General features: G+C 37.4%; 1 protein-coding gene across 1 annotated transcript in view; it reads right to left on the reverse strand.

The window, feature by feature from the left end:
* TFB1M (transcription factor B1, mitochondrial) overlaps nucleotides 1-13,310 on the reverse strand; it is a 58,699-nt gene extending 45,389 nt beyond the window's left edge. The window contains exons 1-2 of the mRNA XM_004044870.5: nucleotides 13,033-13,310; nucleotides 9,925-10,076 (exon numbers count right to left, since the gene is read on the reverse strand). Coding sequence (XP_004044918.1) covers nucleotides 9,925-10,076; nucleotides 13,033-13,165 — 285 coding nt within the window. The 5' untranslated portion in view covers nucleotides 13,166-13,310. The remainder of the gene's footprint in view (nucleotides 1-9,924; nucleotides 10,077-13,032) is intronic.
* Nucleotides 13,311-13,560: the final 250 nt, after the last annotated feature.

Below are 13,560 nucleotides of genomic sequence, written 5' to 3' on the forward strand. Positions count from 1 at the left end.
ACATTTCTTTTGGATTCCCATTCACTTTTCAATCTCAGTCAATGACAAACCAAATCCTCCCCACACATTAAAAGGTACACCTCCTTCTTGACAATTTGTAGCTTGATCTACTTTGCAACTCCCCACTGCAGAAGGAATGAACGCTCATGTTAACAGATTTATGTGAAGTCCTTAAAGCAATTATGGGGAAACAGTGCTAGACAGACTAAATTGATATTATGATTATAGACGGTACCCTTTTAAACACTTCAAATGATATTAGGCAATAACACATGAAGACCTTCTAGCCAACCAGTAGCAGAAATGTTTTCACTACCATAATGATACATGGGGTATGGTGGAGGGGGTGGGAAAATCACTATTATATGCATTCGAGAATAACAATGGAGCTAATGCTTACACTTCAAAACCCTGGAGGTGTTATCACAGAATGTGCTTAAAGGCACAGCCAATCACAAATGCAGACACCAGATTACAGCCAAATGAGCATTTTTACAAACACTCTCAAACTGTTCTTTCATTTTTATTTTAGTGTTCAATTCTATATTCTTCCAAAATGCGATGCATGCCAGTTTAGAGTAAAAGGCATCATTACATAAGGCTATAAAAGAAGAAACCGAAAATCAAACCATGAAGAAGGGAAGCATATATGTAAAACACAAGAGCTAACAATCCTAACAATCATGAGAGCTAGCTCTCGTGATTTACATAATGAAATATATAATTTTTGCTTTTCAATAGTAATTGTACCAAGACCCCAAGAGATAATTTTTTTTTTCCTGGTATTATGCTCTGTAAAGGGTACATGAAACAATGTAATAAACAATGCCTTTAATAAAAGTTAAAACACAAATGTAGAAGCATTCTTTCTGTGGCCATTTAAAAAAAAATCTCTCCGCTAACCAAAGTCTTAGTGAAAGCTCCTCTGCAGGGGCAAGTAATTGTGGTTTGGCTAGGCAGCTTTTTGTTGATTTTACTGGATGAGGAAAGAATTTAGGCAATTCTTAGAACTTACACAAAATTATCGATTCCTTAAGAAGAAATACTACATTGAATAGCTTTTGCATATTTTATGTCACCTTCTCATGTAAGGGGTTCATGGCAGCCAACACTGTAGTTACGTTAATTATCTTCTTCCTGATTTGCCACATAGTAGGGCCCAAATGCTGTTGAAATAAATATTTGTAACAGGGCTGGGCAAAACTGTTAAGCAAACTGTATGAGAAGGAAAGAATCTATAGTATAAAATATAGTAGGAGAAAGATAAAATTTGTATTCTTATATATAACACTATTGCTATTTATTCATTAAAAAATTAAGATGTTACAACAGACTTTTCAGACTTTTAGAGGGAAGGTTACAGCATGATGTCAAAATGTCAATTAGCTTGCTTTATTTTTTTTTAGTATGTAAAATAACTTGAATTGTATTAAAAATGTACATTTTCAGACTTTCTCAGTATTTTAAATTTATGAACAGAGCAAAAACAAACAGAAATCACATAACCACTCGTATCTTAAATGATACTACAAATATCTAAAATTATTTTTATAGGAATTTTAAGTTTGTGGGACATTTCAATGTCATTATCAAATCTTTCACTCTCTTTTTTAAATTTGACATTAGATTTGTATTAGTCCGTTCTCATGCTGCTAATAAAGACATACCTGAGACTGGGTAATTTATAAAAGAGAGATGTTTAATTGACTCACAGTTCAGCATGGCTGGGGAGGCCTCAGGAAACTTACAGTCATGGTGGAAAGGGAAGTAAACATGTCCTTCTTCATATGGCGGCAGCAAGGAAAAGTGCCGAGCAAAAGGGAGAAATGCCCCCTATAAAACCATCAGATCTCTTGAGAGCTCACTGATGAGATTTGAGTAGGGACATAGCCAAACCATATCAGATTTTATTCTATCTGTTTGTTTTATTTTTAATTGACATATAATAATTGTGTGTTCTCACCACAAATAAATGATAAATGTTTGAGGTGGATATGCTAATTATCCTAATTTTATCATTACACATTGTACACAACGTACAGGTATGCTTACTACACAACCTTCTTCCTTAGGCCAATGTATAGGGATGCTGTATGGCACAATCCTCTTCCTTAGGCCAAGAACACTAAACCAAATTTCACCCTTGATGACCTGGGGTCGTTGCTGCCTTTAGAATAATGACAGATGCTAATTATGATATGCTTGTACACATGTGTACAATAATATGATAAAATTAGGCTAATTACCATATCCACTTCAAACTTTTATCATTTCTTTGTGGTGAGAACATTTAAAATTCTCTCTTCTAGCTATTTTGAAATACACAATATAGTCATTAACTTAGTCACCCTACTATGCAATGGAATGGTATTGCACAGCAGAACTTATTCCTCTCATCTGATGGTAACTTTGTACTTGTTGACCAACCTCTCTGTCCCCACCTCCCTTGCTTGCTTTTTAAGCAGGACTTGAACACTTAGGTATAGTACAGACTCATTTACTCAGCCTCCTCAAGGAACTAGACGTTTGATTTAGTAAATTTTCTATTCAATAAATGTTTATTCCTAAGTGTTAATATTTTTAAATAAGAAACATATAGAAGAAAATCTTTCTAAACTATATTGCAGAATCCTCTTCCTTAGGCCAAGAACACTGAACCAAATTTCACCCTTTTCTTGATGACCTAGGGTTACTGTTGTCTTTAGAATAATGGCCTCAATAGTTACGAAGGTGTTTTTGCTACCCTATTATTATTATTGTTTCTTCTGTGTTTATATTTGTCTTTTATAGCTTTCTGCCACTGTAACAACTGTTACTTCTTACAGTTGTCAGTGGGCCTGCTTCTGCCACTGATCTCTGTACTTCTACTTTGTATGGATTAAAAAGTCACTTTGGCTGTAAGCCACTTCTTGCTTATGTGTTGAGTTTTGTCTATGTTATGATTAACTATGGTAACATCAAGTAAGTTACATGTGTAAAGTAAATAGTTATGTCACAACAGCAAGGAAGGCAATCTTCCTTTTTAAAAAAATTGTTAGAGATTAAAGAATTTCAAAACTTCATTATCTCTAACTAAAAATAGCTCTTCCTGCCTGGACGCTGAAATTACCTCATATGTCTCTTAATAAGATGACTGGAAGGGGAATAATTAAAATAGCAACTATTACTGGCTACTGGGATTATGCCAGGCTCTTTACACCCATTTCTATCCATCTTTGCAATATGCACAGAAGAGAACTATTATTCCCATGCTGCAGATGAGAAAGTTGAAGCTAAAAAAGGTTTAACAGCAAGCTTAAGGTCACAAAGCCAGTAGGTGGCTATCTGAGATTTGGTCACTAGACTATTTGATGCTCAATCCCATGAACTTTCCACTATGCCAATGAAGTATGGAAATAATCAGTGTTTACCTATAAGAAAACCCAAAGGTTAGGAGGCCGAGGCAGGTGAATCACCTGAGTTCAGGAGTTCGAGACCAGCCTGGACAACATGATGAAACCCAGTCTCTATTAAAAATACAAAAAATTAGCTGGGCATGGTAGTGGGCGCCTGTAATTCCAGCTACTCTTGAGGCTGAGGCAGGAGAATCGCTTGAGCGTGGGAGGTGGAGCTTGCAGTGAGCCGAGATCACGCCACTGCACTCCAGCCTGGGCAACAGGAGCGAAACTCTTGTCTCAAAAAACAAACAAACAAACAAAAAACCAAAGGCAATACTAACAATACAATGACTTACTTTCTCTCTCCAAAAATTCCTCACAACAACCACATAATTTAATGGTTAAGAAGAATCCTGAAACTTCCTACTCCGACAAAGATGGAGTCTAAGGGACCAGGCATATTCTCCTGCCTTAAACCAATTTAAAAAACAGAGAAAATAGATGAAACAACAATTTTCAGACATTAGACAACAAAAAGCACAGGAAAACCTACAGATCCAAGAAGCTCAATGAATTCTACACACAAGAAACATGAAGAAAGCTACTGTAAGCACATCATGATGAAATTGCTCAAAAACAGTAGAAAGTATCAAAAGCAGCCAGAGAAAAAAGAACAAAGATAAGGATGAAAAAAGATTTCTCAGAAACAATGCAAGTGAGAAAATGGCGGAGCAACTTTTTTAGAGTAATAAAACAAAATACTGCCACAATATTTTCCAAAAATGAAGGCAAAATGAAGGCTTTTTCAGTCTTCAGTCTATAGTAATAAATACAGGTGGCTGTTGGTGAAACAACAGACCTATAGATAAATAGAACAGAATTGGAAGTTCAGAAATAAACTGACACACATAAAACCAACTGATTTTTGACAATAGCACTAAGGCAATTCAATGGGGAAAAGACAGTATTTTCAAAAAATGGTGTTAAAAAAAGAACCTAAACCTTACCTCACACTATATGCAAGAATTAGCTCAAAATGTATCAAAGACCTAAATGTAAAAGCTAAAATTATAAAATAATTTTATATTATTTATAATATATATTTATGTATATACATAATTATATGTTTATATATAAATATATATTATATATTTAATTATATATAAATAAAACAGAAACTTTTAGTGATCTTGGTTTGGCAAATATTTTAAAAATAAGACATAAAAAGCATAAAGTCTAGAAGAAAAAACTGATAAATTGCACTTCATAAACATGAAACTTCTGTTCTTCAAAGACATTGTTAAGAAAATAAAAAGGTAAGCCACAGCTGAGAAAACATTTGTAAAATCTGTATCTGACAAAGCCTCACATCTGAACTATATAAATATCTCTTAAAATTCAATAAGACAAAAAAAGTAAAAGTACTAAAAATATTTGAACAAATAATTCCCCAAAGAAGATACAAAGATGGCAAATAAGCACATCATATGTCCAGTATTATTATGTATTAGGGAAATGCAAATAAAAACCACAAGAGGATACCATTACATATTCACTAGGATGGCTAAAATTAAAAAGACTGACCATGCCAAGTCTGAGCAAGCATGTGGAGCAACGGGAACTCTGAAGTACAACTGGTGGGAATGTAATATGGCACAGTCATCTTGTAAAACAATTTGGTATTTCTGTAAAAAGTATAATATACGTCTACCACAGGACCCAGATATTCTACACAGGACCCGGATATTCTACTCCTAGGTCTTTACTCAAGAGAAATGGAAGTGTGTATCCACACAAACACTTGCATATGAATGTTCATAAAAGCTTTATTACAGTATAAGAGCCAAAAAAGGGAAAAACCCAAAGTCTATCAACAGGTGAATAGATTCACAAATTTGGTATATTCAGAAAATGGAATGCTATTCAGCAATAAAAAGGAGCAAACTACTGATAAACACCTCAACATGGACGAATTGCAAAATAATTATGCTAAGTAAAAGATACCAGACCAAAAAAAAAGCACATATTGTATGATTCCATTTATATAAAATTCTGAAAAATAAAAAATAATCTACAGTGACAGCAGATTAGTGGTTGTCTGAGATAGGTAAAGGGGGAAGGAAGGGACAGATTACAAAGAAACATGAGGAATCCTGAGGACAAGGAGTGTTTATTTTCTTGATTGTGATAATGGTTTCATGCAATCACACATATGTCAAAACTCAGTTAACTGGGCGCGGTGGCTCTTGCCTGTAATCCCAGCATCTTGGGAGACCGAGGTGGGCAGATTGCTTAAGCCCGGGAGTTTGAGACCACCATGTAGAAATGGTGAAATCCCATTTCTACAAAAAAATACAAAACTCAGCCAGGCATGGTGGTGTGCACCTGTAGTTCCACGTACTCAAGAGGCTGAGGTGGGAGGATTGCTTGAGCCCAGGAGGTCAAGGCTGCAGTGAGCTCTTGAGTTGTGCTTGTGTCACTGCACTCCAGCCTGGGTGACAGAGTGAGACCATGTCTCAAACACATACACACACAAACACACACACACACACACAGACAAATCCTCAGTAATTTGTACAGTTTAAGTATGTGCAGTTTACTGAGCACCAATTGTATCTCAACAAAGCTGTAAAACAAAGTGTATTAGTTCGTTTTCGTGCTGCTCATAAAGACATTCCCGAGACTGGGCAATTTACAAAAGAGGTTTAGACTCACAGTTCCACACGGCTGGGGAGGCCTCACAATGATGACGGAAGGCAAGTAGGAGCAAGTCACATCCTACGTGGATGGCAACAGGCAAAGAGAGAGCTTGTGCAGGTAAACTCCCATTTTTAAAACCATCAGATCTTGTGAGACCCATCCACTATCATGAGAACAGCACAGGAAAGACCCACCCCCATGATTCAATCATCTCCCACTGAGTCCCTCCCACAACACATGGGAATTATGGGAGCTACAAGAGGAGATTTGGGTGAGGACACAGAGCCAAACCATATCACAAAGTATTTACTGTGATAAACTCTCCATAAATATTAGCTATTATTATTTTTAATATATGAAGCCTTTAAAACAGTGCTGTGCAATTGCAATCTTTTGGCTTCCCTCGGCCACACTGGAAGAAGAACTGTCCTGGGCCACACATAAAATACACTAACGATAGCAGATGAGCTTAAAAAAAATGCAAAACAAATTTCATAATGTTTTAAGAAAGTTTAAGAATTTGTGTTGGGCCGCAGGCAGCCCGTGGGCCGTGTGTTGCACAGGTTTGCTCTAAAGTAAACAGAAAAAAAAAAAAACGAGAGGAAATCTGTACTACTTCTCTGAAAGGGTACGAGTGATTTACGAATTTATCTCCAGTTCACAAATGCAGAAGAACATATCAAAGCTTCAAATTCCCTGAGATGTCAGGAAATCTAAGTTATTTCCAGTTCAGAAAGAGGAAAAACCTATCAAGGCCTCAAGCTCCTTGAGATTCAGGAAATCTCCTCACTCCTCTCCACAGCACAGAGAATCCAGTCAGTCATAAAAATGTAACAAGAAACAACGAAAAACTGAAAAACCTAGAAATGCACAATCAGAATGTGACAACATCAAGAAAAGAAACCCTAGGTGTCCAATGCAAGTTTGATGAGTTGGAAAACGCCCCAATGTTTCCATAGCACTGGAGAATTTTCTAGTGCTCCAATGGAATAACACGACTTCCTCCTATACCGCTTTCCAGATTAGCAGTCTCCTGATCAGTCATTAATCACCAGAGGTAATCAAGGCATGGGGATAATAATTTAACTGATTACTTATAACTAAGATATTATTCAGTGCTTTCTAAGTATCAGGCATACACTGAATCCTCATATGAGTCCTAAGAGCAAACTGAGGCACAGAGGACAAAATTACCTACCTAAAGTCACCCAACTAGTAGTAGAATCTGAAGTTAAACCCAGGCAGTCTGATGTTGAAGTCTGCGTCTTCACCACAAAACTATACTATACTAAACATACTAGACATGTTTTTCTTACCTTTATAACATGCTGAGCATGAATCCTGTATGTTAGTACCAGTTTTTCTTTCCCCTAAACTGCCTCATGAAAATACTGTAGGAATTGAATTAAGCTACAAATGACAGGCTTTCAGCTAGAAGGTATTTTATAAATTATTACAATTTCTTTAAAAACTAATTCTATTAGCTTAGAAATCACTAAAATGGAATCCTTAAAATAGATCACTTTCTTTCCGCTTTTACTCAGTTTTATGATTAATTTAGTACCTCTAAAAGAAAGTAGTTTTACATATTGAAACATTCCTCACTGGGGAAAAAAAGGCCTATTTGATATTTTAGTACCCAACATTTCTTTTTAAGGCAAATTCCTTTCCTGCATACAAGATACTAAGAATTAATTTTGTTTCTACTAAAAACAAATGAGAAGTCAAATATACATTTCCTCTAGAGTAATTTAACTTGAAATCAGCCTTCACATGTAGAAAAAAGAGCATAAAACTTTTTCATTATCAATGCTACACAAATATTTACTTTCACTATTTAATGATACATTTAATTAATATGAGAGATACATATACATTTGTGTATATATATACACAGATGCAGAAATAGTGGTCAACTTTTTTGTTTCTCATGTGAGACATTTACTGAACACCTGCTATGTGCTAGGCACCGTTACGTGAGATAGAGGTACAGCAGGGAACAAAACAGACACACATTTCTACCCTCATGGTACTTACATTCCAGGCAGGTGAGTCAGTTAACAAACAAATGGGAAGAACATATATACAGTATGTCAGATGATGATAAATCGAATGAGATAAAACAACGCTGGAATTAGGAACGCAGCGCCTTATGGGTTTGGGGGAAACTGAGAAGAGAAGGGTGGCAGTTGCTCTTTTCAACAGTCTGCCTTCAAAGATCTTTTGTTCATATCAAAGAGGAGAATATGTGGGAATGAACGGAAATCTGGTTCACCCCCTGGCCTAATAAGAAAGAATAAACCCAACGAATGGTGAGATATGAGGGACAAGAAGTCTTTTTAAGAGCAAAAAAGTCAGGTGAGTATTCCCTATGTCCAAAAAGGGCTACACGAATAAGCCCGAAGGGGATTATACAGTTATTTAGTTTCTTTTTATAATCTCATGATCTCACCAAAAATAATAATATTCCCATGTCCACCTCCAACTTTTATGTAATTCTTAAAATAAGAACACAGTTCAAAACAAAAATCACTATTAAATTCCACATTTGATCAAGGAATATGTGCCATGTGACTATCTCAACATAAAGTTTAGTATCTGAAACCAATTCTGTTAGTATAGACTGGTAAAACTAGATAAAAGGAAATATTATGTAATTTTTTTAAGCATAAAAACTAGATAAAGCAAGATTAGGGAAAAACTGCTAGGTTTCTTAAAAAAATCAGATACATGCACACAAAGTTCTAGGTTTTCAAAAACAATTTCTCAAACCGTTCTGACAGAAATTAACATTTTTCCATTTATATATACAAGTTAATATTAGAATGTACTCGTTTAAAATCAATTTGTCCTTTTGTATGGAAGTAATAACGTAGATAACTACATTATTCTATTACAGTCACATGATAAATTGCTTCTCATCTGAGCCAAAGGTTCAGGACTCTTTTAAAATTTTAGAATTATGGAGGAATCAAAGGCCTTTAAGACATTAAGTGTTCCCCTATGACGAAATCCCTTTACAAGATCCCTGATACAATCTATTTCACTGTTTGCCAGCGTTTTAAAAAAAGTAAGTTCCTCCTTATTTCAAATCCTCAATCCTGCCTCCCTCAATTTCCATCTATTTGTTTTAGCTCTTACTTAGAAAAGATCAAAACAAGCTTATCCTATGTACCCCCAACCTTGGATGTGCTGCTATATACACTCTTACCCACGGCCTCTTTTCTCCAGTTGAAACATGCCCAGTTCCTTCAACTCTCATTTCTTATACAATAACAGTGCCTGTATTTTAAAGATGCATGTATCATTTCATTTAAACCTCATCCTAAATCTATAAAAGTACAACTTCCTTCCTTCACTTAAAAAATTTACCTTATAAAAGAATGCTTAAGCTTCATAATTAGTCTCTCATGATGAATGTCTTACTCATCTTTTGTTTGTGGAAATGCTTTTTGAACCTAAATGAAGTTCTCCAAAGTCATACCAATGAGTCATTACTGGCCATTATTTATTTTTATTTATTTTTGAAGGAATGGGCCACGACATGCACAGCTATTAGCAGACTTAAAAAAAAAAAATCACACAAAACAATTAATTTGTTTAGCATAAATGCTTAAAGCAGGTTTTTTCAAGGTGTAGTCAATAGACCCTCTGAGAGTGCTTGTTAAAAATGGAGATTTCCAGATTTCTCCAGACTACGGAATCAAAATCTCTGGAATGGGGCCTTGGGGATCTATAGTTGAGGAAAAACCTACATAATCTTTGGATACCTTGGGGTTTAAGCATCATGGCATAAAGATTTAAATTCAGCTTTTGCCTCCTAAAGAAGACACTTTAAGCATCTCACCTGTAATCCAGGAATAAATCGAGTGTCCTTTTCAACCACCAGAAGTTCAGCGACATCGGCATTAAGAATAGATCTTGTGATTCCCCCCGGCCCAGGGCCCACTTCGTAAACGTAAGCATTTGTCAGATTGCCAGCTTTCCTTACAATTTTATCTAGAGGAAAAAGAGTTTTAGTTATCTCAATTAACTTGGCAAATTTCAACGTATGAAATTTAGAGAGAAAAATCTTCTATAAAAATTCAGCCATTACCCAATCAATTGATCCTTTATGTATAATATTTATTTGACTATTTAACTCTCTACCTAAATTAACAGGAAGTGGCAATCGAATATGCTACCACATCACCGTTGAACTGTACCAGTCCCTTAACACACACAGGATTATCATGACAAAGTTTCTTAGCTTAAATTTAGCTAATATTGTAGTTTCTATCTGTCCCATGCAAATTCCTTTCAAACTGATTTGAAACCAACCGACTCCTAAGAACAGACTGGATAAGAATGCAGCACTTTTCTATAGTTACTGAACATTGAATATCTGAATAAGCAATACTAGTTTCACATTCAGAATCTTCAGTATTGCTAGTGAAATCCAAAAGCAAAAAGTGCTGAAGTCTCATTTTTATCTAGAGACATCTTGGTGGTGGTCAGTATGGCAATGGCAATAAGTTCTTAGATCGTAAGATTTTCAGAAATTTGAATTCTTAGTCATTTTCAGGAAAAAGTTAAATTGAGCAGTTGAGGGTTTTTAAAGCTTTGCACACATGCATGTTAATACAGAAAAATGAATTTTTTAATTAATCAAATTCAAGTTAGCAGCCCTTAAGACATCATAAAAAGGTAGAGTATTGACTCTGTGCAACCAGTCATCACATCTGGAAAAACATGCAATGGGCTGGTCTTAGTGACTTTGAGATATGGAAATCCAAGGAACTGGTCTTCCTAGGACAGTGGAAATTTAGTCACTAAAAACATACCAGCACTTCTTGTAGGTGTTCACAGTCCTATTTTTGCTTGTTTTCAACAACATAACTTTGTCAGCTAAAATGTGGAAACTAGTTTCTCAGCCATCCAAAAATGGTTTAGTCTTTTAACAGGGAGGGAATTAGCATCCACTGACCATCTTATCTATTATGATCGATTTACACACATTCTCACCTAATCCTTACATGTTAACCAAGGACTCCTATCCCAATTTCATTTCTCTTTTCAGTTTCCTTGTCTATTGTTTTATTTGTACAAGGTCATGGACTTCAACATAGGTATAAATCCTAAAGCCAATGCCTCTCAGAGGGAACAGGAATGATACATTATGGAATAAATTTAATACTCTCCTTCTTTAAAATGGAGAGCTACAACAGTAGGCAGGTCTCTGCTCTCAAACTTTTCAGGCACATTGAAATACAAATGAATATTAAAGAAGCACTATCAAATCAATGAGCTTGGATTTCAATCTTGCTCTCTTCTGCCTGAGCTTCTAACCTCAGGTAAGTACCCTCCTCTCCTTTAACTCTGGTTCCCATAGAAAGAGTGGATAATATCTAGAATTTGAAACTTACTCCTGAAGATAAAGGCTCATGAGAAAATGTATTTGAAGGATTTTAAAAAATACACAGACCTATAACTTCTGCCCTGAGAATGGTGATTTATATTTAGACTGTGGCTAATAACAAGCAGAAAAGGCTGGTACTAGCTATTACTAGAACCAAAGAATTTTAGAGTGGGCAATCTTTTAAAGTAGTAGGCCCTTCTTCCAATTAAAAGATGAGGAAACTATTGGACATGGTGGCTCACACCTGTAATCCCAACACTTTGGAAGGCCGAGGCGAGTGGATCACTTGAGATCAGGAGTTTGAGACCAGCCTGACCAACACAGTGAAACCCCGTCTTTACTAAAAACACAAAATTAGCTGGGCACGGTGGCTCACGCCTGTAATCCTAGCTACCTGGGAGGCTGAGGCACGAGAATTACTTGAACCGGGGAGGCGGAGGTTGCAGTAAGCTGAGATCATGCCATCGCACTCCAGCTTGGGCAACAACAGCGGAACTCCATCTTAAAAAAAAAAAAAAAAAAGAGAAAACTTAAGAGTTAAATTATTTTATCCAAAGTCATATTGCTACAGGCAGAATAAAGATTACATGTCCAAGAAATAAAACATTTTATGTTTTCTGGAGTGTGCTTCATTTAAGTGAAAATGAACTTTTTGGGTGTGATTTACTGCTCTTTTCAACTTCTGAAGTGGGACTAAATAGAATGAAATATGAAAATCTCAAAACCTAAGTACTCCAGCCGTGACTTAGTAGACGTATTTGTAATATATTTTTTGCAACCTCATCTCATAGAACATCACTAAGCAATGGTGATGGTGGTTAAACCAATATATATTAATACATTCGTCAAAAATCAAATTGAGCACTTCAAACTGATTAATTTTATTGCACATAAATTATATCTCGTAAAAAGTAACTTTAAGCAATTAGGTGTGGGAATGTAAACTTGCTAAAAGTAAGCTCCTCGAGGAAACACCGCCTTGTTCACGCCCACATCCTACCCCCGGCACTAGCACAATGTTGCTTGTGTAATATGTACTTATGAATGAATATTAGCGCCCCCGAGGCTTTCTTAGACTGAACAGGTAAACGTTTAAAAAACGAATCATACGAGGGATACTCTTTTCACCAAGTTATTGATAAAATCCTCGCATCAATTTAAATTCTGGTAACTTTAAACTGCATGTAAAGCAAGTGCAGTCAGCATGTGCTGTACCATTTCAGAATGATTGATTTCACAGTGACCCAGATTCCAATATTCACTAGCGCCTTTCACGACCCATGAACCCTTCCTCCCCTAGGGAGCCTGGCATCTATGCAGCCTGCCGGCAGGCTACACCCCCCCGAACGCGGAGTTTTGTGAGCAATCAACGCACTTCACGTGTCTCCTGGGCGGTGGGACCGGAGTTCTTCTGATACAAAGAGGTCGAAGGACCTGACCAAAAGCCCGTCGCACGCCAGTGCCTGGACACCCGCCCGCGGGGACGTGCAAGACCCCCCGGCCCACGCCCCTACGGACACGGGGGAGACATCCGGGGAGCACTGCTAAGCCATCCACCTGTCAGCCTCAAGTCCAGGAGGAAATTCTGTGATAGCTGCTTCGCTGCTTGCAGTCTTAACAACTTAATGATTTCTCGAATCGTGGGCAACGGAGGGAGACGGCAAGTGCTGAGTTTTCCGGAGGCAGCCATGATACGCGGCAAGCACCAGCCACCCCTACCTCACCCAGGACCTTCACCGCGGCTCCGAAGGAAACGCGCAGGGGAGGAACCTGCGAGACCTAAGGCCCGCCTCGGAGCCAGCCCCATTGGTCAGACCTATCCCACCGGAAGCGATGACCGCGGACAGGAAATCCCGGCGTGCTGAGAGCGCATGCGCTAAGTCCTGCCGAGAGAAGGGCAGGCTGGGTGCTCGGCGGCTTCCGCCTGTGAGAGCAGGGGAGGAGCCGGGTGGGCTAGGCTTCTCCGGGGCGGGCTATGGGGAGAGCGCCCAGGAGGGCGGGACGAGGCGGGGCCTGGACAGGGTGGGGTTTTTCGGAGGAGTTGCTCTGAGAGGTGCAGCCGGGTTGCTCCCGCCCTGAAGTTCC

The sequence above is a fragment of the Gorilla gorilla genome, chromosome 5 (genome assembly GCF_029281585.2).
Source record: "Gorilla gorilla gorilla isolate KB3781 chromosome 5, NHGRI_mGorGor1-v2.1_pri, whole genome shotgun sequence".
Classification (NCBI taxonomy): Eukaryota; Metazoa; Chordata; class Mammalia; order Primates; family Hominidae; genus Gorilla; species Gorilla gorilla.